Source organism: Plecotus auritus (assembly GCF_963455305.1).
Source record: "Plecotus auritus genome assembly, chromosome: 1".
Lineage (NCBI taxonomy): Eukaryota > Metazoa > Chordata > Mammalia > Chiroptera > Vespertilionidae > Plecotus > Plecotus auritus.
The window spans coordinates 3379269-3405622 of record NC_137770.1 but is presented as its reverse complement, the minus strand read 5'-3'; the positions used below and the strand labels follow the sequence as shown (position 1 = coordinate 3405622).

General features: G+C 63.5%; 3 protein-coding genes across 12 annotated transcripts in view; all 3 read left to right on the top strand.

The window, feature by feature from the left end:
- Window positions 1-3006, top strand: part of PACS2 (phosphofurin acidic cluster sorting protein 2) — a 37681-nt gene extending 34675 nt beyond the window's left edge. For 4 of the 7 annotated variants that reach the window (XM_080648256.1, XM_080648253.1, XM_080648255.1 and 1 more), the window contains 5 exons: window positions 222-264; window positions 529-664; window positions 1218-1444; window positions 1564-1677; window positions 2310-3006. In XM_080648256.1, the coding sequence (XP_080504382.1) occupies window positions 222-264; window positions 529-664; window positions 1218-1444; window positions 1564-1677; window positions 2310-2428 (639 nt within the window). In that variant the 3' untranslated portion in view covers window positions 2429-3006. The remainder of the gene's footprint in view (window positions 1-221; window positions 265-528; window positions 665-1217; window positions 1445-1563; window positions 1678-2309) is intronic. The other 3 variants (XR_013959434.1, XR_013959435.1, XR_013959436.1) reach the window with 1 other exon arrangement.
- Window positions 3007-5011: 2005 nt separating this feature from the next.
- TEX22 (testis expressed 22) lies at window positions 5012-18106 on the top strand. Its single transcript, XM_080667115.1, has 4 exons — window positions 5012-5133; window positions 5965-6207; window positions 17347-17466; window positions 17791-18106. The coding sequence occupies exons 2-4, from the start codon at window positions 6043-6045 to the stop codon at window positions 17965-17967; spliced, it is 462 nt and encodes a 153-aa protein (XP_080523241.1). The 5' UTR covers window positions 5012-5133; window positions 5965-6042; the 3' UTR covers window positions 17968-18106.
- A 3963-nt stretch (window positions 18107-22069) lies between these two features.
- The window catches only part of MTA1 (metastasis associated 1), a 32916-nt gene continuing 28631 nt past the window's right edge, over window positions 22070-26354 (top strand). For all 4 annotated transcript variants that reach the window (XR_013960772.1, XM_080671599.1, XM_080671598.1 and 1 more), the window contains exon 1: window positions 22070-22195. Coding sequence is in view for 3 of the 4 variants with exons in the window: in XM_080671599.1 (XP_080527725.1) it covers window positions 22168-22195 (28 nt within the window). In the remaining variant the exon portion in view is untranslated. The remainder of the gene's footprint in view (window positions 22196-26354) is intronic.

Sequence of the window (26354 nt, the reverse complement as noted above, 5' to 3'; positions counted from 1 at the left end):
AGCTCTGGCCGCAGCTCGTGGCCCCCCCGGGAGTGCAGGGTGCCAGCTGCGTGCTGCCGCGGCCTCCCCAGCGCCTCCGTGAGGGAGGGCCCCTGGCCACACCGTGTCACTGCCCACGGACAGGAGGAGCTGGGACCCCGCTCTACCGCTGTGGCTCCCGTGGGGCATGGGAGCCGGGCCCCGGGCCCCACACTGCTGCCAGTGTGCCTGTTGCTTTCCAGGTGGTGAAGGTGGGAATCGTGGAACCCTCCTCGACCACGTCAGGTACCCCCCACACCAGCCTCTGGGCCTGAGGGCACAGCCACGTCGGGGGGAGGCCCCTCTCGTGGTCCCTGCACTGCCTGTGCGCACCTTGGGTGGCCCCTCCACCCGACATGCCAGGGAGGCCTGGCAGCTCCCGGCACCGGCACCGTCCCCTGCCTCCGTGCACACCCAGCCCCCGGGGCCGCCCAGCCTCCCTGCCGCGTCCTGGCACCGCCCACCAGGCTGCTCGGGGCTCAGCGCTGTCCCCCTAACTCCTCCCCAAAGGAGACTCGGATGACGCGGCCCCCACGGGCTCCAGCGTGCTTTCGTCTACCCCGCCGTCCACGTCTCCCGCTGCCAAGGAGGCCTCGCCCACTCCCCCCTCCTCCCCGTCAGTGAGTGGGGGCCTGTCCTCCCCCAGGTAAAGGGGCCACCCCACCCCATCCCTGGACGTGCTGTCCGCCTGGCTCCTGTCCGCTCCCCTCACTCCCGACACCGCGCGGCTCGGGTCGGAGAGCGCCGGCGGAGTGCGGCCACTGGCTGCCCTGGTGCAGGAACTGAGGGTCCGGCGGGAGGGGCGCGGCATCACCGTGGGGGCGTGGGCTGGCGTGGACGAGGATGCCTGGTGTGGGGGTGGGCGCAGGTCCCGGGCTCGCTCAGGAGACAGACAGCTTCATGGGGGACAGAACCACGCAGAGTAAAAAAACAGGGTTCCCCGTCCACAGACGGGGTTCTGGGGACCGCGACACAGGAGAGGGTGTCACGTAGGGGTCGGCAGCCCCTGTCGGGTCTCCTGTGAGCGGAACTCACACCGGCAAACCTGGTGCGGGCCCCGAGGTCACGGCTGCCCCGGCTTCACGGGCCACCGCTGTGACGAGGCCGGGCCCCAGGAGCCGCCGGCACTTCCCGCCGCGTCCGCCACGGGTGCACCGTCCCACCGCAGCCGGACGGTGAGCCTCCCTCTGCTTCCCCAGCCAGGGCGTCGGCGCTGAGCTGATGGGGCTGCAGGTGGATTACTGGACGGCAGCCCAGCCCGCAGACAGGAAGAGAGATGCGGAGAAGAAAGACCTGCCTTCTGCCAAAAGCACGCTCAAGTGCACCTTCCGGTCTCTCCAGGTCAGCAGGCTGCCCAGCAGTGGCGAGGCCGCAGCCACGCCCACCATGTCCATGACCGTGGTCACCAAGGAGAAGAACAAGAAGGGTGAGTGGGGGGCTGTCGTAGGAGCAGGGCACCCACGGGCCCTTCCACGTGCCGCCGGGTCCCAGGCTCCCCCGGGCCCCGAGGCGGCAGCGGGCCAGCACGGTCCCTTTCCCTCCTAGTGATGTTCCTGCCCAAGAAAACCAAGGACAAGGACGTGGAGTCCAAAAGCCAGTGCATCGAGGGCATCAGCCGGCTCATCTGCACGGCCAAGCACCAGCAGAACATGCTGCGGGGTGAGCGCGGCCTCCGTCCCCCCGGCCCCGGCCCGGTTCCGTCTGCAGCAGGAGGTAGCCGCACGCCGCGGGCAGCTGAGTGCAGCTCAGACGTGCCTCCGTTGTGCTGTGAAACGCCGGCTGCTCGAGCCGGGCTGCGGTCACGCTTCTCTGAGGCACTGAGTGTGTAACGGCCTTTCCGTTCTGAGCAGTGAGTTCTCGGCCCCTCTGCTCCTCCGGAAGAGGCGTGTCTGAGCCTCTGGATGCTCTGCCTGAGATAGAAGGGGCGCGGCGGGGGGAGGGGGGGTGCTCTGTTCGCGGGCTCAGCTCGTGCTGGCGACCCTGGGGGTTGAGAACTCTGCCTTCCTGCCCTGACTGGTTCCATCGGAGGGTGTTTCTCCCCCCCACCCCACCCCCGTCTGCAGACCCTGCTGGGGCAGCAGGTGTGAGGACCAGCAGCCCCCGCGCCAGCGAGAGGTGGCCACGGGTGGCTCAGAGGGCAGGCGGCAGAAAGGCCTGGCCAGCAGGTCCTCGTCCGCCGAGAGCCTGGGGGTCGCTGGCGGGTCAGCCCACAGCTTGTCCTGGGCCCCGGCCGGAGGGGTGGGCGCGCTGCTGGCCCGTGGCAGGCTGGTCAGGCGGTCTTGTCCCTGCAGTCCTCATCGACGGCGTGGAGTGGAACGACGTGAAGTTCTTCCAGCTGGCGGCCCAGTGGTCCTCCCACGTCAAGCACTTCCCCATCTGCATCTTCGGACACTCCAAGTCCCCCTTGTAGCCCGGCCTCGCCCTGCGCGGCCCAGCCCGGGAGGCCCGCTGCTTTCCTGTTCACATTTCCGTTTACGACAGACAGACCGACCCCGGAAACACAACAGAAACCGTCTTAAGTGCGACTGTGCTACAGCCTGGAAACTAACGAGCGGCCCGCAGGGAGCCCCCGCCGCTCCGCTTATTAACCAGACGCCCCGGCGGGCGGGCGGGCACCGCGGAGCTGGAGAATCCAGGAAGGTGTGTTTCGGCCTCAGGACCCCTAACACTCCCGGTGAGAAGGGTTCTCGCCTTCTCCACCTGCCCTTCCTGGCGGCCAGGACTCTGCTTCCCCGTGGAGCCGGCTCGGCCTGCGCCCAGGACTCTGCTTCCCGGCCCCACAGACTCAGCTGGGCGGCCAGAGGCCAAGGGCTGGCCCCCCATTGGGGGCATCCTGAGCAGCACCTGGGCCCAGCTGCCAACCAGCCAAGTGGCCCGCGCCACCCACTCGAGGTTCCCCGTAAACGCCATCCCCACAGGGCAGCGGAGGGTTTACAGCAGCAGCTATTTTTAATGCTTTTAAATACATGTTACAATGTGGCTGCCAAGCAAGTCCATCGCTCTCCAGTCCCGGTCCCGGTCCCAGGCAGCCCCCGCCCCGGCCCAGCCACACCCGCCTCCATGGCCCGCTCCCTCGGGTGGCTCTTGAGAACCCTATGCCTCTGTGAGTTGTCCCTGCCCCAGACTTGGCAAGCACAGTGGCCGCCTCCTCGCCCCACCCCCAGCCCCACCTGCTGGCTGGGGGGCAGGCTGGGGGTACAGCAGCATTGGGGTGGCCGGGGGAAGTTCAGGCAAGGTGGCTGGGCAGGGTTGGAGCTGTGGGGACAGCCGGGGGCCCCCCGCAGGGGCCGGGTAGTAGCCTCTAGGCCAAGGTCCTCAGAATTTGGTCTTGGGTCCTATCCTAGTCGGCAGCCCCACCCTCCACCTTCCCACGCAGCCAGCATCCTCCCCAGGCCTGCTGCACCCCCAAAATCCCACATCCCAGGTCTTCACAGGGGGCTGTGGGCCCCGTTTCCTAAGGCTGAGAGCCACACAGCTGTGCTCAGAAAGTGCCAAATGCAGGGCCCACTGCGGGCCAGCCCGTCCCTCCTGGACGGGCCTCACCAACGGGCCCCCTCCTCCGGGTGGAAGACGGCCCATCGTTCTTACCTGTGGCCTCCCTTGCCCGCTCCCCAGGAGGCTGTGCAGGATCTGAGTGTTCACGCCAAGGGCTGTGGGGCCGCTTGGCAGATAGGACGGGCATGGCCGTGGGTGCAGCCCAGGCCTCAGGGAGCCTGTGGGCAGAATGCTGGGCAGAGGCCCCGCCCAGAGAGCACCTCCTTGCTGAAATACACCTTCCGACGGGGCCAGGACCGGGCCTCCCCCTGGAAGAACCCGGGTGAGGGTGCAGGCCACGGAGCGACAGCCCCTCGGGCAGCACCTGCCTGGGCTACACCCCGGCAAGCCAGCCTGGAGGCCTCGAGCCTCCCGCTCCTTCCCGCCACTCGAGCCAGGCCTGGTCACCGCTCAGCGGGAAGGAGGCCGGTGTGGGTGACACGCCCTTGACTTGCCTTCTGCCTCAGAGCTGGTTTTGGAGGAGGTGGCCAGGCGGGGCTGTCCCGTCCATCCTGGCCGTGGGTGGCCCCGTCCCTGGGGCATCGTCCCCCTGTGCCTCTCTGTCCACTTCACAGGGGGGCGGGCACCTGGCACCTCTACCCTGTGCCCCGGGACCTGCAGAGCTGCCCGCCTGCCACGCCATCCCTGGGCCTGGGAGGTGGTGCAGACGCCTCGGCCACCACGATCCGCCGAGACCTGGGCCGCGCGCACCTGCACGCCCATCGCCCGTTGGCCCAGCGATGGCGGCGCCCCCCTTGCCGGCCTCACGGAGCTGTTCTGAGGATGTTCTGTGCACAAGCCTTTGCCCCTCAAGGAGGGGGAAGCCAGAGCCCCTGCGACGTGGGCACGGGGCGGGCAGTGGGGGTGAGCAACGTGGGCGCCATCCAGCGGGTGCTGTGGGCAGGCGCCTCACCCACGCCTCGTGCCTGTCCCTCGGGCCCCAGCGCAGGGCCACGGCTGGGGAGGAGGCTGCTGAGCGAGGGGCGTCTCCGTGCAGAGGCCGTGGCACCCCAGAGGTGGTCGGGCCCGGCCCCAGAACGGACGCGTGGCCACACCCGCCACTCGCCCTGAAGGCCCAGCTGCGGACCGCCCGGTCCTCGCCCCCGCTCCCGGCCCCCGTGGGGCGGGAGGGAGACGGGCCTGAGGCCGCCCGGGGTCGTGTTGCTGTCTAAAGGGAAACAGGGTTCCTGTAAACTGCCTTTTGGGGAACAGGCGCCCGTCGGTTACGTCCTGGCCACGCGGACTACTGGAAGGTGCTGACGCGACACTAATAAACCCGAAGCCGCCAGGCCCCGCCTGCTGCGTGCTCCCTCCGCCCCGGGCCGCGGGACCCCAAGTTCGGGCCGCGGGGAGGGGGGCGGGGTCCGGGCCGGGAGGAGCCAAGCCGCGTGGCGCCGCCGCCGGAGGGCGGGCTCCAGGGCGCAGGCGCGCACGGGCCGGAAGCGGAAACGGCGGGGCGGGACCTGCAGCGGAAGTCGCTCGGCTGGGTCCCTTCAGGCTTCCAGAATTCCGCAGGCCCCACCCCTGACCTTCGACCTTCCCACCACCGTGCGCCCCGCCCCTCCCTCCCTCCCTCCCTCCGTAAGCCAGTGTACCCCACCCCGTACCCCAGTGTGCCCCGCCCCCACCTCCATACCCCGGTGTGCCCCGCCCCTCCCCCACCCCGTACCCCGGTGTGCCCCGCCCCCACCTCCGTACCCCAGTGTGCCCCGCCCCCACCTCCGTACCCCAGTGTGCCCCGTCCCCAACTCCGTACCCCAGTGTGCCCCGCCCCTCCCTCCATACCCCAGTGTGCCCCGCCCCTCCGTACCCCAGTGTGCCCCGTCCCCAACTCCATACCCCAGTGTGCCCCGCCCCTCCCTCCATACCCGAGTGTACCCCGCCCCTCCGTACCCCAGTGTGCCCCGCCCCTCCCCACCTCTGTACCCCAGTGTGCCCCCTCTCCTGCTGACCGCTGTAACCCCATCTGCTCTCCCCTGACCAGCACACCCCCAGTGGTCCCCTCCCAGTCTCCCTGAGTGTCCTGACCCCATCCCCCTGCTCCCACCTCCCCACCCCACTCAGCAGATTCCTCTGGGCTGGGGGTGTGGTTCTGCCACGTGGAGGTGAGGTCACAGGGGTTCGGAGGTGGCGGTGGGGGGAGCTGCGCCCCTCAGTCTCACCTGCAGGGGCCTGTGCCCGGAGCAGTCAGGTGGGAGGCCTGGGCCAGGAGCCGTCCCGGGGAGCCTGCGGGAGGCAGCAGGACGGGGTGGTGGCGGCTCCTTCCTGGGGGACCATGAGGAGCAATGGCAGCAGGAGCTGAGGGCCCAGGGTACCCCGTGGGGTCCACTGTGGAGTGTCAGCGGCCTGAGGCCTGGCCACTGGGGACAGTGAGCCCAGCAGAGCCTGACAGCCTCCATCTGCCTGGGGCAGGGAGCCGAGGGGACCCAGGCGGCCTCGGGGACCTTCCCCCAGGGCCCCAAGGTGCAGACCAGCGGGCTGCGGCTAAACATGAACAGCGGGAAGAATCTGCTTGGAGAGCCCCCCGGGAAGAAACCGGGACCCACGCTCTCCCAAGAGCACGGGCTGCCCTCGCCCCTGCCCAGCCGGCCCGACCCCCAGGGCCAGCCCAGTGCTCAGAGCGGCAACCAGCAGGCGCTGGAGACGCAGGACTGGGTAAGCAAAGGGAGCCTGCGCGCCGGGGCTCCCCGCAGGGACGCACGAACTGCTCTGGGCGGCTGCTCAGGGTGCGTGGGTGGACAGGGCTGAATGGCCCCCCGCACAGCAGGGGGGGCTGGGGCACAGAGGACTGGCTCTTCCCACAGCCCTAGTTGGGCACCAGGGTGGGCTCGCAGCCCTCCTGCCTCCATAGCTGCAGGCCGTCTGCCTGCCTCTGCTGGGCATCCGGGAGGGGGCACCCGAGACCAGGAGAGGGGCCTGCTTCAGTCCTCACAGCGCCCTCGCCCTGGAGCCACCTGTGACCCCCCCCCCCACCAGCTGCTCAGTTCCCACACAGCAGCTGCCGCCAGAGTGGGCATGTGGGCATGAGCAAAGGAAGCCAGACGCCCCGGAATTCTGTGCGGGTCCCCGTGTGTCAGGGTCAAAGCCTGGACAAGCCAGGTGCGCACAGTGCGTGTGGGTCAGAGTTGGGGACCCCGAAGAGCTGAGTTCCCAGACAAGTCAGCCCAGATGTTTGCATGGTCGAGGCTGGCGTAACAAGGCGGCGGGCGGCCTGGCCAGTGTGGTTCAGTGGGCGGAGTGTAGGCTTGCGGGCTGAAGGGTCCCGGGTTTGATTCCGGTCAAGGGCATGTACCTGAGTTTCAGGCTCCATCCCCAACTCTGGTTGGGGTGCCTGCAGGAGGCAACCAATCGATGCGTCTGTCTCCCATCGATGTTTCTCTCTCTTTCCCCCTCCCTTCCACTCTCTAAAAATCAGTGGAAAAATATCCTTGGGTGAGGATTAAAAAAAGCCCACACAAAACAAAAATGTAATTAAATGAACGGGCGGAGGGAAAGCGAGAGCGGGCTCTGCAGCTTGCCCTGAGGTCGCTGTGTGCCCTCCTGGCCAGGTCCTCCACCTGCCATAGCACCCCTCGCCCGACTTCTCAGGCCTGGCAAGCCAGGATGTCAGTGCACAAGTGTGCCACCTGTGGGCAGACGTGGGGTTTCTCTGTGGGCCAGGAGGAGCCTGGCAGCTCTTGGGCAGGGGTGACCCCTCCCCAACTGGTGTTTGCAGTTCTGAGAGGAAGGCAGGGGGCTGTGGGCATGGGCAGGTGGGGCCGAGGCCGGGAGGCAGGATAGAAAGGCCCAGGGGGAGGTGGCTCCGAGGAGAGGGGTTTGGACAGAGCCCCTGTTTGCAGGCTCCCAGAATGTGGTTTGGGGATCCAGAGTCCCTGCAATGCCTCCCACCTGCTGTTCCTGTCTCCCCTCTCATCTGACCTCTTCCTCCCCCTGCTTCCAGCGCTTGAGGGACGTCCACGCTTGCTGTGCTGTGAGGGATGCACCGGCCACGCTCCCTGCCTGTCCTGCGTGGTGTCCCTCCTGCTGGCCCCTTGTCAGGCATCCCCTCCCAGGGAGCCCCGCGCCTGACTAATATAAGTCAACCCCATCTTTTCCCTTTGTCCCTGTCCCTTCCCAGCCCAGGTCCCAAAGGAGCCGCCCTGATCTGCAAGGTTCACCCTGGGCGCCCAGTGGCCCAGCGTGAGGACACGTGCTCACGGACGGGCAGCACCCTCGAGCGGAGGCCTCCCCGCGGAGGTCTGCAGGCCTCCCGGCTCCCGCGGAGGTGGGGCCAGCTAACACTCTGCTTCTAAGGAGCCTGCTGACCTGGCCAGAGGGCTCTGAGAAGGCGAGAACCCCCAGGACAGAGAACGGGCCGCATTCTGGTGGGGGCACGGCTGGCCACAGTGGGCGGGTCAGCATTCAGCAGAAACGGGATGCTGTCCTGGCCAGCAGGCCCCCAGCCACCTGCCCTGCTGATCTCGGTCCCTCTAAATGGGACGTAGCCGGCACTGGGAGAAAGCTATGTGAAGGGGGACCAAACGCCTAGGACGGAAGAATCGGAACCACGGCTGTGCCAAGCAGGGCAGGGCATGCTGAAGGTGTCACCACCCCTGGTACCCTCGCCCTCTCGGAACAGTGGGCCCATGCAGCTGGCCAGGGAGGTGGGGGAGGATTGTGAGCCCTGGGGGAGGTGGCCGCACAGCACCCTGGGAGACCTGTGGCTGCTGGTCGGAGCAGGGCTGGGGTCCGTCCACAGACAAGGCCAGAAGCGGATGCAGGTGGCGACTCGGGAATCAGCAGCCTTCACAGGCCTAAGCAGCAGACTCTAGGGCAGGGGTGGGCAAACTTTTTGACTCGAGGGCCACAATGGGTTCTTAAACTGGACCGGAGGGCCGGAACAAAAGCATGGATGGAGTGTTTGTGTGAACTAATATAAATTCAAAGTAAAGGAGCGGAGGGGAGAGCAAGAGAACCGGAGAGAACGGCCGGATCCGGCCCGCGGGCCGCAGTTTGCCCACGGCTGCCCGAGGAGAACGTGAGCGGAGAAGGCCCGTGGGACAGCGGGGTCACCGTCCAGGAAGTAGGCTCCTCTGTCGAGTGGAGCTGGGAACCGGAGACAGAGCAGGAAGAGCCGTGGTTCCTGGGAAGAGGCTGCCCAGCTCGGAGGGTTCTCCCCGGCCCGTCAGGTTCAGCGTCATCGGTGGGGAAAACGCTAAAACTTTTCTCTTCCAGTTCTGCAAACTGCTCAAACGGAAAAGTAAGGATAGGGTCAGCCCTAGCAGATAGGAAGTCAGAGCTCCCGTTTGGAACGCAGGGGTCCTGGCCTCTGATGCATGAACAGCAGAACAGAATAGGAAATGGAGACATTGCCCCGGCCGGTTTGGTTCCGTGGATAGAGCACTGGTCTGTGGACTGAACCGTTTCAGGTTTGATTCCGGTCAGGGCACATGCCCAGGTTGCGGGCTCAGTCCCCAGTGGGGGGCGTGCAAGAGGCAGCTGATCAATGATTCTCTCTCATTATTGATGTTTTTTTGTGTGTTTTTTTTTAAAATATATTTTATTGATTTTTTATAGAGAGGAAGGGTGAGTGATAGAGAGTTAGAAACATTGATGAGAGAGAAACATCAATCAGCTGCTTCCTGCACACCTCCCACTGGGGATGTGCCCGCAACCAAGGTACATGCCCTTGACCGGAATTGAACCTGGAACCCTTGAGTCCGCAGGCCGATGTTCTATCCACTGAGCCAAACCAGTCAGGGCATCATTGACGTTTCTATCTCTCCCTCACCCTCTCCCTATCTGAAATCAATAAAAAAAAAATTATTTTTAAAAAATAATTCCTATCACCTCACACCTGTCAGAATAGCTATCATCAACAAACGACAAGTGCTGGTGAGGATGTGGAGAAAAGGAACCCTCGTGCACTGCTGGTGGGATGCAGACTGGAGCAGCCACTATGGAGAACAGTATGGAGTTTCCTCAAAAAATTAAAAATGGAACTCCCCTTTGACCCAGAGATCCCACTTCTCGGAATATATTCTAAGAAACTAGAACCACCAATCAGAAAGGACATATGCACCCCTATGTTCATAGCAGCACAATTCACCATGGCTAAGATCTGGAAACAGCCTAAGTGCCCATCAGCAGATGAGTGGATTAAAAAACGGTGGTACTGCCGAAACCGGTTTGGCTCAGTGGATAGAGCGTCGGCCTGCGGACTGAAGGGTCCCGGGTTCAATTCCGGTCAAGGGCATGTGCCTTGGTTGTGGGCACATCCCCAGTGGGAGGTGTGCAGGAGGCAGCTGATCGATGTTTCTCTCTCATCGATGTTTCTAGCTCTCTATCCCTCTCCCTTCCTCTCTGTAAAATATCAATAAAATATATTTTAAAAAACACACACGGTACAAAGGGAGAGAACCAAGGTGGTGGCATAGGTAAACACCTATACTTGCTGCCTCTCACAACCACATCAATATTATAGCTAAATGGCAGAACACCTCCCACCCACAACCGCGGAAAGCTGGCTGAGTGGAAGTTCCACAACTAGACAGGTGAAGAAAGCACCGTGAGACTGGTAAGAGGTGCGGAGGCGCAGAACAGGCTGGCACCTGGATGTGCTGCTCTTTCAATCGGGAGGGAGATACAAGCTCCTGCTTGCTCTGAACTCCAGTTCCGGGTGAGACTCTGGGGACCCAGACACATACAGGGAGAAACTGGACTGTCTGACATCGGGACAGGAATGCGAGGGCGGCTTTCTCTCAGAGGTGCTCGCAGCGATCATTGTTCCTGCATGGGGGTGCAGGATGCGGAGACCCGGGGACCTCTCTGGTGCAGGACTGACTGGCAGCCATTGCTGTTTGCTCCACCCTGGTGATTCCCAGAGACCCCACCCCACCCAAGCTGTGCCCAGCGGCTTTTGCATATGAATGGCCTGTTCTTTCTCAGCCTAAAACCTAACTGCAGCTGGGTCAGAGAGCCCCAGAGCTTCCAAAAGAAGGCCCAAGGCGCAGCAGCAGCAGCCTGCCTTGCTTCACAGCTGGGTCTCATCTGGGCACTTCCAAACCCCAAACAAAGAGGAGGAATCTGCAGATGTCTCTGTAACTCCTGCTGGGTGGCCCCAGACAGTGGCTGACCTTGCACCTCCTTGGAGACCCAAGAGCCAGTGTACCCAGTGGTCAGAGTGAGACCATACCAGATTACAACTCTTCATATCCATAAGCGACACACTCAGGGGGCAGACTCAGCGAGCACCAAAGCCCCACTGAAGCAAGTCCTGCCCCATAAGTGTGTCTCCAGCGCAGCAGTTCTTCCAGTGTAGAAACAGCTGGTCCTCACAGCCAATTGGCCTGGAGGTCAATTCCTCCCAGTGAAACCAACAACAATCAAGGCTCAACTACAACAAGACTGTGCACACAGCCCACAAAGGGGTGCACCAAGAGTGTCCACCTCAGGTGACTGGGGAGGCTGAGCCACTGGGCCCTATAGGACACTTACCACACAAGGCCACTCTATAAACTCAAGGAGACTTAGCAGCTACCCAGTACATAGAAACAAACACAGGGAAGCAGCCAAAATGCGGAGACAAAGAAACAGGTCACAAATGAAGAAATGGAGGAGAGCAAACTACTGGATATAGAGTTCAAAACCATGGTTTAAGGTTACTCAAGAATCTTCTAGAAACCTCCGAGAAATTTAGTGAGACCCTCAAATATATAAAAAAGGACCAATCAGAAATTAAGCATACACTGACTGAAATAAAGAATAATATACAGAGATTCAACAGCAGACTAGAGGATCCCAAGAATCAAGTCAAAGATTTGAAATACGAAGAAGCAAAAAACACCCAACCAGCAAAGCAAAAAGAAAAAAGAATCCAAAAATATGAAGATAGTGTAAGGAGTCTCTGGGACAACTTCAAGCGTACCAACATCCGAATTATGGGGGTGCCAGAGAAAGAGAGAGAGCAAGATATTGAAAACCTATTTGAAGAAATAATGACAGAAAACTTCCCCTACCTGGTGAAAGAAATAGACTTACATGTCCAGGAAGTGCAGAGAACCCCAAACAAGAGGAATCCAAAGAGGACCAATTATGAACAACAAATACCTATCTACCAACAAGTGAATCTAAAAACCAAGTGAATAAAAAATCTGATGAACAGAATAAACTGGTGAATATAATAGAATCAGGGGCATAGAAAGGGAGTGGACTGACAATTCTCAGGGGGGAGGGGGTGTGGGGATGCAGGAAGAGATTGGACAAGGAGCTTACACCTATGGACGAGGTCAGTGGGGAGTGGGGAAGGCCTGGAGTAGGGTGGGAACCAGGTGGAGGGGAGCTGTGGGGGGAAAAAGAGGAACAACTGTAATAATCTGAACAATAAAGATTTAAGAGGAGAAACCAAGATGGCGGCATAGGTAAACACCTAAACTGCTGCCTCGCACAACAATTTCAAAACTACAACTGAAAGACAAAACGGACACCGTCCAGAACCACAGGAAAGCTGGCTGAGTGGAAATTCTACAACTAGAAGGAAAGAGGAAAGCACATCGAGACTCAGAGGAGCTGCAAATGGCTGAGGTACGGAGACGCACACGCGTGGAGAGGACGGGCGGCTGAGTGCACGGGGGGCTGAGTGCATGGCTGGCTTTCTAAAGCGGGAGGGAAACGGAAGCTCCCGACTGCGCTGAACTCCAGTTCCTGGTGAGTTTTTTGGAACCCAGACTCATTTGGGGAGAAAGTGGACTGTCTGACAGCGGGCGAAACTCAAGAGCGGCTTTCTCTCAGAGGTGCTTGCAGCGATTACTGAGGGACACTGAGACCCAGGGGCCTCATAGGGCAGGGCTGACAGAAAGCCAAGGCTGTCTGCTCCGCCCTGAGACTCCGCCCCATCCAAGCTGAGCACAGAGGATTTTGCAAGTCTTGTCTCATAAGGGTGTCTCCAGCACAGAAGTTCTCCCAGCATAGACACAGCTGATCCTCACAGCCAACTGGCCTGGAGGTCAATTCCTCCCAGTGATACCAACAGCAATCAAGACTTAACTACAACAAGGCTGTGCACACAGTCCACAAAGGGGTGCACCAAAAGTGCCCACCTCAGGTAACTGGGGAGGCTGAGCCACTGGGCCCTATAGGACACCTAGCACACAAAGCCACACTACCAACTTAGGGAACCAGCGAAAATGCGGAGACAAAGAAACAGATCACAAATGAAAGAAATGGAGGAAAGCAAACTACTGGATATAGAGTTCAAAACCACGGTTATAAGGTTTTTCAAGAATTTCCTAGAAAAGGCTGATGAATTTAGCGAGACCCTCGAGGATATGAAAAAGGACCAACTAGAAATTAAACATACACTGACTGAAATAAAATATATTATACAGAGACCTAACAGCAGACTAGAGGAACACAAGAATCAAGTCAAAGATTTGAAAAACAAAGAAGCAAAAAACACTCAGCCGGAAAAGCAAAAAGAAAAAAGAATCCAAAAATTTGAAGATAGTGTAAGGAGCCTCTGGGACAACCTCAAGCGTACCAATATCCGAATTATGGGGGTGCCAGAGGAAGAGAGAGAGCAAGATATTGAAAACATATTTGAAGAAATAATGACCGAAAACTTCCCCCACCTGGTGAAAGAAATAGACTTACAAGCCCAGGAAGTGCAGAGAACCCCAAACAAAAGGAATCCAAAGAGGACCACACCAAGACACATCATAATTAAAATGCCAAGAGCAAAAGACAAAGAGAGAATATTAAAAGCAGCAAGAGAAAAACAGTTAGTTACCTACAAGGGAGCACCCATAGGAATGTCAGCTGATTTCTCAACAGAAACTATGCAGGCCAGACGGGAGTGGCAAGAAATATTCAAAGTGATGAATAGCAAGAACCTACAACCAAGATTACTCTACCCAGCAAAGCTATCATTCAGAATTGAAGGTCAGAGAAAGAGCTTCACAGACAAGAAGAAGCTAAAGGAGTTCATCACCACCAAACCAGAATTATATGAAATGCTGAAAGGTATTCTTTAAGAAGAGGAAGAAGAAGAAAAAGGTAAAGATAAAAATTATGAACAACAAATACATGTCATCAACAAGTGAATCTAAAAATCAAGTGAATAAAAAATCTGATGAACAGAATAAACTGGTGAATATAATAGAATCAGGGGCATAGAAAGGGAGTGGACTGACAATTCTCGGGGGGAAAGGGGCATGGGGGGGTTCATGAAGAGATTGGACAAAAATCGTACACCTATGGATGAAGACAGTGGGAGGGGGGGTAAGGGCAGACGGTGGGTGGGAACCGGGTGGAGGGGAGCTATGGGGGGAAAAAAGATGAACAAGTGTAATAATCTGAACAATAAAGGTTTGTATAAAAAAATAAAAATCAATAAAAAATAAAAATAAAAAACTGTGGTACATCTACACAATGGAATACCACGCTGCTGTAAAAAATAAAGAACTTTTACATTTGCAACAGCATGGATGGAACTGGAGAGCGTTATGCTAAGCGAAATAAGCCAGTCGGAGAAAGATAAATATCACATGATCTCACTCATTTGTGGATTATAATGAACAACAGAAACCGATGAACAAAAATAGATACAGAGACGGAGAAGCATCGAACAGACCGTCAAAGCTCAGAGGGAAGGCAGGGGGAGGGGAGGTGAAAGATCAACCAGAGGACTTGTCTGCATGCCCCTGAGCGTAACCCGTGGACACAGCGGGGGCGGGGGGGGGGTGAGGGCGTGTGCTGGGGGGTGGAATGCAGGGGGGAGAGGTCAATGGGGGGGAATGGAGACATAGGTAGTACTTTCAATAATAACGAATGTTTTAAAAATCCTTAAAAAAAAATCAAGACATTGACCCAAATACCTACAGAGGCGCAGTGTGGGGTGGGGCGGGAGACTTCGCCCTCAACTGTGTTGGGCGCGCTGCCTCTCACTGAAAACCAGGGCAGCCTCCAGTCAATGTCGATGCCCTAAAAGGACTAGAGGAAACCCTGGCGTGGGGGCGGCCCTTGTAGCCGAGCCTCAGAGTCCAGAAACCACGAAAGAAAAGGACACGTTGAAGGAACAGCGCGAAGGGCAGCAGATCTGCCGAGGGAGGAGATGCACCGAGGGAGCCGCAGCCCCTCCTCGGTGAAGGGCCAGCCTTCTCAGCCCGCGGTGCCAGGAGCCCTGGGCACCCTCCCGCACAGAGCGGGGGAGGTTGGGCGGGAAGGAGCTCGAAGCACACGGAGGACAGCAGTGGACGGGCGCAGAGTGTACAGGTCCTGGGAGAGGCGTCACGACCTTGGAGCTGGCCACGGCTTCTTGGACCTCACACCAACCACACCGGCAGCAAAAGTGAAGACAGGGAATGGGAGGGACGTCACCAAGACGAAGGCATGGCCATCCAAGGGCATTGTCCCCAGCGGGGAGCCAGCTCCTGGCGGGAGGAAATAAATATTCGCAGGTCACCCGAGGGGCTGGTGTCCAGGGTGCATGGAGAATTCCTAAAACTCAACAACAGTGAAAAATAACCCAACGCAGAAAACAGGCAAACACCGGAACACAACAACAAAACCGGCCAAGGACCGGCAGAGGTGCTTCTCCGGAGACACGTATGTGGTCGTGGTTAGTCCTGGGGCGGCACACGTCAGCCCTCAGCGAGACCCCGCTCAGACGCGCTCGGATGGCTTTGCTAATTAACCAGACCAGTGAGCACGTGCTGGTGACGCTGTGGAGACGGGGGCAGCGGGAGCGAACACGTCCGGGTGCGGGCGGCTCGGGGGCGGATGTGTGGCCCAGCAGCTCCCCGCCCGGGTGTTCGTGTGGAAGACCAGGAGTCGGAGACTCAGCAGACGTCTGCAAACCCATGTTCACAGCAGCCTCTTCACAGCACCCGGAGGTGCCAGCTGCCAGCGTCCACCTGTGCGACGTGCCCTCCACCCCACGGGCAGACGTCCTGCCCGGCTCCCACTGGATGGGCCTCGGGGACGTCAAGCTGAGGGAAGTGAGCCACACGGGACAGACACTGTGCGAGCCGCTTGCATGTGGTCTCTAGAAGGAAGCGTAAGCTCAGGTGAGAGATGGTGGCAGCCCGTGGCCAGCCGGCTGGGGGCGGGGGGGGGGCGGGGGAAGCTGGGCTGGGTTTTTGTTTGTTTATGTGTTTTGTTAATCCTCACCGAGGACTTTATAGAGGGAGGGAGGGAGGGAGGGGCTTCGTGTGTGGCTCCCCTATGGATGCATCCTCGGTTGCTTCCCGTATGTGCCCTGGCCAGAGATCGAACCCGCAGCCTGTGCGTATTGGATGGCGCTCTGACCACCTGAGCCCCCTGCCCGGCCCGGGACGTTCTGTAGCACCGCACGGCTGCCGGGGTGCGGGGCGGCGGGCGCTCCCGGGCAGTGAGGAAAGGAGTCAGTGAGGGTGCGAGGGCAGAGGTGGAGGAGGGCAGCCGTGGGCCCAGCGCACGCTGGCACGGATCGCGCTGAGGAAGGACGTCCTCCGGCCCCGGGCTCCCCAGAAGCAGGGCCCCGTCGGCGGCAGCGCGTCCCCAGGGCCCGGGAGGGGCGGGCGGGGGTGCCCAGGACGGACGGCTCAGAGACCCTGCTGAACAAACGAAGGTGCACATGACCCCAGGAAACTGTATCCGAGGAGGGGGGAACTTGGACGTTTACAAAACGCTCAGATCGACAAAAGGAGGAAGGCCACACGATTTGCCTCAGGGAGGATGAGAAGGAACGTCAGTAAACCCCCGTTGATTTCCTTAAACACAGCACAACGCTGAAAACCCGTTGTCCTTTTAAACATTAATTCATTGTTGACAATAGTGGCCCCGTTTCCCGCTGCCCCCTCCACCCATTCGTCGTCCCCCCCACCCCCCCCACCACCGCCCTGAAGCTTAACGGGAGGAAGGGACGGGCGTTCCTGCGGGGACCTCACTGGAGCGTTCCTGGCAGACTCGGGCTCAGGCAGGGATGCGAGCGTCGCCATGACGATGGGGGAGCCTGCGGGAGCGGGGAGGTGAGGTGAGGGTAAGCTCCTGAGGAGAGGAGACCCAGCGGTCCGTCCGCCTTTGCCGCTGACACGCTGTCTCCGTAGAGAAGCCCACGGGCCAGCGCCAACAGACGCCACGCAGGAAAGGGGGCGGGTGGGGCTCACCGTGACTGTACGCGAGCTGTGGTTCCCACTCAGCGACAGCACCGCGGGCGTGCGGGGGAGGGTCCCCCACGGGTGGCAGCAGCAGGCCCTGCCCTGGGGGTTAATGTTTGAAACCCGCCAGGTCCCCCCGTAACTAACCCGGTGCAGTTCCATTCGTGTTAGATTTATTGGTTTTTAAGTACACTTTTACTGATTTCAGGGAAGGAGGGAGGGGGGGGGGGAGAGAGAAACATCAATGCTGAGCGAGAACCATGGATCAGCTGTCTCCTGCGCGCCCCACTGGGGACTGAGCCCACAACCCGCCTGTGCCCTTGACTGGACTCGAACCCGGGACCCTTCAGTCCGCAGGCTGGTGCTCTACCCGCTGAGCCACACCGGCCAGGGCTGGGCCTGCCTTTCTTGAGGCCACAGCAGTTTGGCGGCTGCTCCCAGGCCCCTGTGTGCTGGGGGCCCAGTGCCGCCTCCGCACAGCCCCCAAGGCCTGGCCCCCCGGTACGGCTTCCCGCCCGGCCCCTGTGCACAGCCCCGCGGGCAGGGTTGGCGGTCCTGCCCCGGGTGCTGTGCAGAGCTGTGAGGCCCTGGCCTCCCTCTTGGGAGCCCTCCCACCCCCCACCCCCGCGGAGGGCACAGAGGGTCTGCGGGTCCAGGGACCTCTCCTCTGTCCGCTCAGGTGTGCGAACCCCCGGAGAGCAGGCGCCCCACCCGCCACTGGAGCCTCAGCATCGAGGAGCGCAGGCAGCGGGCCCTGCAGGACACCATGCAGAACCGCCCCGGCTCCCACAGCGGCCAGGTGCGCGGGGAGGGGAGCGGGGGTCATGGGACGCCCCGGACCCTGCGGCCCTGACCCTGGCCCCGGACCCTGCGGCCCTGACCCTGCGCCCCTGACCCTGCACCCCTGACCCTGCGCCCCTGACCCTGCACCCCTGACCCTGCATCCCTGACCCTGCACCCCTGACCCTGCGGCCCCTGACCCTGCATCCCTGACCCTGCACCCCTGACCCTGCGGCCCCTGACCCTGCGGCCCTGACCCTGCGCCCCTGACCCTGCGGCCCCTGACCCTGCACCCCTGACCCTGCGGCCCCTGACCCTGCGCCCCTGACCCTGGCCCCCGTAGGACATCCTGCAGAGCGTGGCACGGCTGGTGTCTGAGGACGTGGACAGGGACGTGCTCATCTTCCACCCGCCCCGGTCGGCCGAGTCCACCCACGCCTTCCACGCCTTCCTGACCCGCAGCTCGCCTTTTTGGCACAACATGACCTCGGCCTGGACCTCTGGGTGCCCGCCCTCCTGAGCCCACCAGGCCTTTTGGGGGGGGGGGGGCTCCACACCCCCAGGGGCCGGGCCAGCCTCTGCCCCTGCTCCGCCCTGCCTACTGCTGGGCTCACTGGTTCTGTCTGGTTCCCCTGACATTAAATGTGTTCCCGGACTGCATTCCTCAGCCCCTGGGGAGGCCACGGGGATGGGGGGGTAAGGGAGGTGTTCTGAGGGGGGCGGGGGCAGAGGTTTGGGCAGGGCCTTGGAGGGCATGATGGCCCTCCTGCTCAGAGACCCCGATGATAGAGGGGTGGGTGTCGAGGGCCAGGCTGTGTGGGGCGGGATGATGCGCTGTGCCCGCATCCACGCCAGCAGGTCCGAGCGGGTGACAGCGCTGTTCCGTGGCCGAGTGGCTCTAAGGCTCCGTGGGGGTCACTGGAGACCTTGGGGTCCACTGGCTCACTGCCCTGCGCCCTCCACGTGGTCTCGGGCCTCTGCATGAGGCCACCCCCAGGAGCTGGCTGTCAGGTGGCCCGGCACCCCCCACCCCCGCAGTGGCAAAGCCGTGGGGTTCAGGGGTGAGGCCTGAGCTGGGAGCTCTCGCTGCCTCCCGAGGCCGCAGCGTGTGGAGAAGGAGTGCCACTTCGTGGGGAGCCCACGTCCTCTCCGTCCTCCACAGAGAGCCGCTTCCTCGCTCACTCCCCGTGGCTCCCAGATCCAGGTTCCCCCGGGCCGGGCCGGGCAGTGTGGGCAGGGCTGCCTTCCTTCCGGGGGTGCCAGGGGACAGTCCGCTCCGGCCTTCCCAGCCTCTGGAACTGCCCGCATCCCTGGGCTCGGGCCCCTCTGCCATCTCCCAGGTCAGCAGCGTGGCGTCAACGCCCTTCCGCCTCACTTCTCTCTCCTGCCTCCTCTGCCTTCTAGGGACCGTGGGCTTACCTGGCTGCTGGGCACGGGTACTATTTTAGGGTCTTCGGGGAGCAGCCTTCACCCCCTTGCCATGAGAGCGAGCACAGTCCCGGCTTGGGGGAGTCGCGGGCGTCTGTGGGGAGGGACTGTCTCCCACAGGCTCCTGGTGCCCGGGGGTGGAGGGAGGTGTGCCGCTCACCCCACAGGGCGCCCACAGACCCCAGTGCCCCCCGTGCCCAGGGGAACCCGAGGGCTCTGCGGCGGACGGACGGACGGACGGCACCAGTCGGGTTAGGACGTCACCCCAGTCACCGATGGCGCAGCCGCTGCCTTGGGGTCTGCACTCGCCCCTCCAAACCGCCGCGGCCCTGCTGCTTCCACCTGCAGCCCCCGCTCGGGCGCCCGGCCCCCCACCCCCGGCGGGGAGGACGGCCTCCCGGGTGGTGCCCGGCGCTCTGGCACCTGTCTGTGCCCGTGCGGCAGGCCTGTGTGGAGCAAGGGTCGGAGGCCGCTCGAGACACCCAAGCAGAAAGGGGAGCCCCTCAGCCCAGGCCCAGCCAGCAGCACTGCCCCCTGAAAAAATGACGCCTTTGGCTTTGCAAGAACACCCACTATTCAACAGTCCACAAGGAAGTGTGTTTTTAAAGTGCCTTTTTATTGATTTCAGAGGAAAGGAGAGGGGGAGAGAGACAGAAGCATCAGTGAGGAGAGAGAATCATGGATCGGCTGCCTCCTGCATGCCCCCCATTGGGGACCGAGCCCGCCACCCGGGCATGTGCCCGACCAGGAATCAAACCTGTGACCTCCTGGTTCATAGGTCGATGCCCAACCACCGAGCCAGGCCGGCCGGGCACCAGGAAAGTTTTTAACACGTTGCCCACGATGTCGTCACCAAGATAGCCGCTGGCTATTTCTAGAGGCCGCGGCAGGGGTGGGGACTCCTGGAGATACTGCTTCCAAATGACAGTTCTGAGGGGCAGGACTGCTGGAACGAGGCGAATGCTGCTGTACCCCAAGTTTAAAAGACCCTCCAAGACGACGTTCAGAAATCACAAAACCACGAAGGGACACGTGTCCCTTGGTTTGAGCAGCGAGGAGCGGGACGTCCTTCCCCCGTGTGTCCCCGCCTGAACCCCCGGTCCCTGCGCCCTGGAGGCCCCTGTGCCAGCTCACAGCGCCCCCTCTGGCCCTCAGGGGTGGTGGTGGCTGCAGCCTCAGTGGCTGGATTTAAGGTCGGCATATATATTTATATGTACACACATATATACACCATTTTTTTATTGTTCGAAGTATTCCATGTGTCTCCTTTTTCCCGATGGACCACGTCGCCCCTCCCACCGCCCAGTGGCCGTGTCGGTTGGTTGTGCTATGGCTTTTCTGTTTGTGAAGACCTTCACTGGGGCGGGGGGGGGGGGGGGGTCCGGGTTACAGGTGGTTTCTGGAGGCCTTCCTGCTCCCAGGGGGCTTGGCCGGCAAGGTCCTCGGCTCCCGCTCAGGCTCCAAGGGGGGCCGGTACCTGCAGGGGAGGTGCCCGCAGGCTCTTCGGGCCCCTGGGAGCCCTGGATCTGCCTCGCAGGGCGTCTGCGCCCCCTGCGCCTCTCCTCGGGCACCACCTCTGTCCTCCACCCTCTGCACGGGCCCATCCTTCCGAACAAAGGCCAGCGCGGCCCTCAGCGCCTCCAGTGGCAAAGCCGGTGTCCCCGGGCCTGGGGTCCGGGTGGGTGTGGGCCTGGCCTGGGCCCCCCTCCTCTTCCTGACCTGCAGGGCGATCACTGTGCCGGGGCCATGTGTCCGCACCACCCACTCCCCCGGCCTCCTGCTGCCCCGTGCCCGCTGCGAGGTCGCCCAGCCCTCACTCCCGCCTCGTCCGCCCGCTGACCTGCGGCTGTGGCCAGGCCTTCCCCAGTCATGCCACCCGGACCGGACCGGACCGGACCGGGCCTGCCCCGCAGCGGCTGAGCCGGAGGAGCTGGGCAGGCCTGGCGTCCGGGGGGGGGAGTGACCCAGGCGGGAGCTGGGCCCTGCGCTGTCCCCTGGGGTTGACCACGCATCGCGCTGTTCCGTGAGGGGCCCACCTTCTCCCTCCTGGGGAGACTTGGAACTCGGGGGGCTTCCGGCAGACACCCGGCCCCTCCGTGAACGTGGGCCTTGGCCGCCTCCCTGGGCGGAGGGAAACCGGGGGCTCCCTCCCCAGCGGGCGGGTGCAGGGCGCAGCCTCCTGTCTCGGGAGGCACGGGGCGCTGGTGCCCACAGCTGCTGGCACCTGTAGGTCGGGGTGTGGGTGTTGTAGGAGACGGAGACGCAGGCCACACAGTGGGACGGAGGGGAGCACCCCCCGCCCCTCACCCCTCACTATCCCCCTGCGCTTCTACCTAAGCCCCCTACCCCCGCGGCACCCCTCTGCTGACCCTGGGCGGCATCAGCGCCCTGCTGGGACCCCCTCCTCGCCAGTGCCTCCAGGGACCTGTGCTGGGGCCACCCCGGGCGCCCTGCACTCAGCTGGGGTCCCCGAGCTCCACTCCCGGCCGAGGCCCACTCCTTGTTCCTCAAACTGGACACTGTCCCGCCAGCTCCTGCACCCTGTCCCTCGCTCCCAGCAGTGCGGGGGCGCCACCCCTGTCTCCAGCTTCCCCCTGGGAGCCTCAGAACCGGGGCACAGGGGGACCTGGGCATACGTGGGGGGGGGGAACCTGAGCACGGGGCGGGGGGGACCGACCAGGCACACGGGGACCTGGGCACACGGGGGGAGGGGGATCTGGGCACACGGGGGGAGGGGACCTGGGCACACGGGGGGAGGGGGATCTGGGCACACGGGGGGAGGGGGATCTGGGCACACAGGGGGAGGGGGACCGACGGGGCACAGGGGGGGCACCTGAGCACAGGGGGACCTGGGCCTACGTGGGGGGGGGAACCTGAGCAAAGGGGGGGGGACCGACCGGGCACAGGGGGACCTGGGCACACGGGGGGGGGCAGACCGGGCACAGGGGGACCTGGGCACACGGGGGGGAGGGACAGACCGGGCACAGGGGGGGCGGGCACAGGGGGGGCGGGTACGGGGGGCCCGGGCCCAGGGAGCGGTCTGGACCCGCGAGAGGTGGGGGAGGCCCAGAGCCCGGAGGCGGCGGGAACGAGGCCCCTCCCCCGCGCGCGCCCCGCCTCTTCCTCTCCCGCCCGCGGCCTCGGTCCCTGCGCGGCCTCCGCGGCGGCGGCGGCGGCAGCGGCCCCTTTAAACCGCCCGCCCGCCCCGCGCCCCCGCCCGCCGCCCGCCGCCCGCGCCTCCATTTTCCCGGCCCCGCCGCCCGCGCTGCCCGCGGCCCCGCCGCCGCCGGACATGGCCGCCAACATGTACAGGGTCGGAGGTAAGGCCGTCCCTCCCTCCGTGCCCGGCCCGCGCCCCTCCCCCACCCGCCCCGCGCCCCGCACCCCGGCCCCGCACCCGCCGCCGCGTCGCCTCCACCCCACCGCGCGGGGTGCGGGCCGGCGGGGCGCGCGGCCCACCTGTTGGGGCGCCTGCGTGGCCGGGCCCGGGAGCGGCGGGGGCGGCGGCCGAGCATCCTCGGGGCGGCGCGGGCCGGGCCTGGGCCCCCGATGGCCGGGCGCCCCCCGCGGGAGCACGTGGCCCGCGGCGCCCGCCGCCTCCTGGGGCCGCGAGGCTGGGGTCCCCACGGCCGCGGCGCTGGCGGGTGCGGGGGCAGCGGCCTCGCCATGGGCCCCGCCTGGGCCCGTCCCTCCCGGGGCCGCCGCCGGGCCGGGGCTCCCCCAGCAGGCCCCACGGGGTCCCCGGCCACGGGCCCCTGAGGCACCCCGAACTTTCACTGCTTTTTTCCGGCGCCCCAGCCCCGCGGGGAGCGCTTTGCAGAGCCGGGGAGCGGCCGAGGCCCCGGCCCCCGCGGCCGGGCGGGGTGCGGAGGGGGCCGGCTCCCCGCTGCTGGGGCCCCAGGACCCGCTCCGGTCTGGCCCCGCCGTGCATGTGGGCTTGGGGCGCCGGGTGCCCAGTGCCCACGGGTTCTGAACGGGTCCCCATCGGCCTCGCGGGGACGTGGGGTACCCTGTGCCCCCCACGCCCTCAGTGCCCACTGCTGGTGGGGTGTCGGGCGGGGAACAGCACCAGCCTCGCTGGTTCTCCGCATCAGCTCCCGGCCCCAGGCTGCCCCTCACTGGCCGCCCACCCCTGGGTGTGGGGTTCACCCTCCCGGCAGTGGGTGAACGTGGCACCTGCCGGCTGTTGCCCTGCCATCCCGCCCTCTGGCTGAGGGGTGGCACTGGGATGGGGGCCTGCACCCCTCTTAGGAGCAGAGGCCTGTTCCCCCCACTTTGGGGGGAGGCAGTCATCCCCAGGGGTGCTCCTCACCACACCCCAGGGAACCCCATCACAGCCACCGATGACCCTGGTGCCCAGACCGGGCCCTCGCACCTTCCCCCGCCCTGGCAGCCCCTGGCCCCTCGGCCTCAGGGCTCCTCCCTGTCCATGCCCCGCCCCCCCCCCCCCCCACCTCCCTGGGACCCCTGCAGCCTGGCCTGAGGCCCCCGTGGCTCCTGCTGATGTGACAAGGCCCTGGGGCCCCATCCCACACCCTGCAGCCCGCCTGCCACCCCAGGCCTGGCCCTGGGTGTGGAGCAAATGAAGGAGCAAATGAAGGAGCATGCCAGTCCCCGGGGAGATGCTGGGGCCCTAAGCTGCCCTGAGCCTGCCTGGGGGGGTGGGGGTGGGGCAGGGGCGACTCAGGGTCTCCCCTCTGCCTGGGGGCTGCAGCCCTGGCCTGTAGGTCTGTCTGGCTGAGAACTCGGGGGCGGGGGGGGGGGCCTGACCACCCCCCCAGATCTTCCCCTGCCTCGGTTTCCCGTGGTGGCCTGTCCAGGCCCAGGTCTGCATGTCCCCCCTCTGAGGTGTCCTGGGGTCCCCTCCCTCCCTCCCGAGTGGCGCTCTGCAGGTGTGGCGCCAGCCCCTCGGAGCGCCCTGTCGCTCCCCGTGGGAGACACTGCATGTAGCCGGGTTTCCGAGCTGGAGCCGAGGCGCCTGAGGCTGGTCCCCCGGTCCCGGCAGGGCTGGAGGTCACGGCGGGCAGGGCGCCGGCAGGTGACTGTCCTGTTGGAAGTGCATCTTGCGTGGGGAGGGGCGTCTGGAAGCCGGCCCCTCTGTCCCCGCGTGGATTCTGGCCTGGGGTTTGGCTGGCGCTGGCAGCCTGGCCTGTCCTGGGGGAGCTCCGCAGGGACCCCCCCTCTTGTCTCCACTTGGGACCCTAAGAACAGAACCTTTTCCGAAGGAGCCGGATCCTACAAGGGAAGCACGGGACACACCAGCTGCCTTTGAGTTTCCGATAAACAACTCCTTGGCATAACACCCTAAACATTGCACGGGCGGTAATGAACCCTAAAACCTCCCGGCAGAAACCAGGGACCTGGGGCGAGGCCTGGGTGGGCGAAGGTGTGGTGGCAGCTTCGTGCCCGCGGGTCCGCCTGGGAGGGGAGGGCGCCCCACGGTGGACTGTTCTTTTAAAAATACGCTTGGCGCCGAAACCGGTGTGGCTCAGTGGATAGAGCGTCGGCCTGCGGACTGAGGGGTCCCGGGTTCGATTCCGGTCAAGGGCATGTACCTTGGTTGCGGGCACATCCCCAGTGGGAGGTGTGCAGGAGGCGGCTGATCGATGTTTCTAACTCTCTATCCCTCTCCCTTCCTCTCTGTAAAATATCAATAAAAAATATTAAAATAAAATAAAATAAAAATGCGCTTGGAGAAGGTGCTGGGAAGACCCTCCCCCGGGCAGCGGGGTGCTGGGCGCCCCACGGTGGACTGTGCCCCGTGGCTCCCCTGACGTCACCGGCCCTGCCCGCCTCTCAGACACGGCTTTCGTTTGGTCATTTGCGTTAAACTTTGGACCAGGTGAGGCGCTTGTGGACGTGAGTCCCGGCTTAGAACTGGCTGCAGGGGAGGCCCCGGCCCCGGAGCCGCCGCCGCCACGGAGCCGCCTGGGCCTTGGCGGGGAAGAGTGGCCGTTCAGCTCCTGGATTAAAAAAAGAAGCTGCCGTCGGGGGTGGGGCGTGTGTCCCTGGGCGGGACCCTTAGGGTCCAGGTATCCCTGCTCCCTGCACGCCTGCAGGGCCTTCCTGGGTGCCCTGACGGGATGGGTGGGCGCCCCAGGAGTATGGGGGGGGACCCACGTCAGGTGGAATGGCACAGCCTTCGTAGGCTCGGATGCTGCTGCGTTTTCACAGTGGCTGGGGCTGCGGTGGGGGGGGAGGGGCTCTGGCTGGGGGCGGCTGCCCATGTTGGGGTGTGGCCTTTGTGGGGGGGGGGCCTGGTGGGTGGCTGCCAGGGCTGGGTCCTGGGCTGGGCTCCTCAGATGCCCACAGGATGCTGCCCGTTCTCCCCATGCTCGCCAGGGCCCCCTGCCCTCCCCGGTTTCGGGCCAGGGGGGCCTCGATCCTCCTCATGGGACTGGTGCTGTGTCCGGCCCCGGTGTGGGACCCGCCTGCCTCAGGAGGTGAGCCTTCTGAGGGGCCCGGCTCCCCTGCTTAAAACTGCATCGCAGCCCTCACCGGTGTGGCTCAGTGGATAGAGCGTCGGCCTGCGGACTGAAGGGTCCCGGGTTCGATTCCGGTCAAGGGCATGTACCTTGGTTGCGGGCACAACCCCAGTGGGGGGTGTGCAGGAGGCAGCTGATCGATGTTTCTCTCTCATCGATGTTTCTAACTCTCTATCCCTCTCCCTTGCTCTCTGTAAAAAATCAATAAAATACATTTTTAAAAAAACAAATAACTGCATCGCGGCTTCGGAGCTGGGAGGTGCAGTCCGCGGCCTCAGAGGGCCTGTGACACGGCGGCCCGGCTCCGTGGAGTGCCCTGCCCCGCGGTCCGCTCCTTCCTGTGGACGAGTCCGTGCGGCCTGGACCCCGGTCTGCTCGGCAGCAGAGGGACGTTTGGGTGCCGTCGGAGCTCGGCAGTGCCGTGGCCTCGCGGGAGCATCCAGGGCAGCCGTGGGCAAACTACGGCCCGCGGGCCGGATCCGGCTGTTCCATCCGGTTCTCTTGCTCTCCCCTCCGCTCCTTTACTTTGATTTTATATCAGTTCACACAAACACTCCATCCATGCTTTTGTTCCGGCCCTCCGGTCCAGTTTAAGAACCCATGGTGGCCCTCGAGTCAAAAAGTTTGCCCACCCCTGATCCAGGGGCACGTGTCACGTTCCGGAGGCCGAGCATCCCGGCTGCGGCCGACTCCTGTCCGGTGGGGATCCGGTTCCCGGGTCAGGGAGCGCTTTTTTTATTTATCTTTTTTTATTGATGTCAGAGAGGAAGGGAGGAGGGAGAGAGAGAAACATCCATGATGAGAGGATCTCTGGTCGGCTGCCTCCTGCACGCCCCCCCCCCCCCCCCCCCCGGGGATGATGCCCACAATGCAGGCCTGTGCCCCGACGGGATCAAACCCGGACCTCCCGGTTCCTAGGTCGATGCTCAACCCCTGAGCCACACGGCTGGGCCAGGTGCAAGGAGCGCTTTTTTTTTTTTTTAATATATTATTA

Coding starts and splice junctions, on each gene's coding strand:
- TEX22 (XM_080667115.1), top strand. CDS start 6,043: ATGAACAGCGGGAAGAATCTGCTTGGAGAGCCCCCCGGGAAGAAACCG. Junction 6,208..17,346: donor CGCTGGAGACGCAGGACTGG/GTAAGCAAAGGG, acceptor CTGTCCGCTCAG/GTGTGCGAACCCCCGGAGAG. Junction 17,467..17,790: donor CCGGCTCCCACAGCGGCCAG/GTGCGCGGGGAG, acceptor TGGCCCCCGTAG/GACATCCTGCAGAGCGTGGC.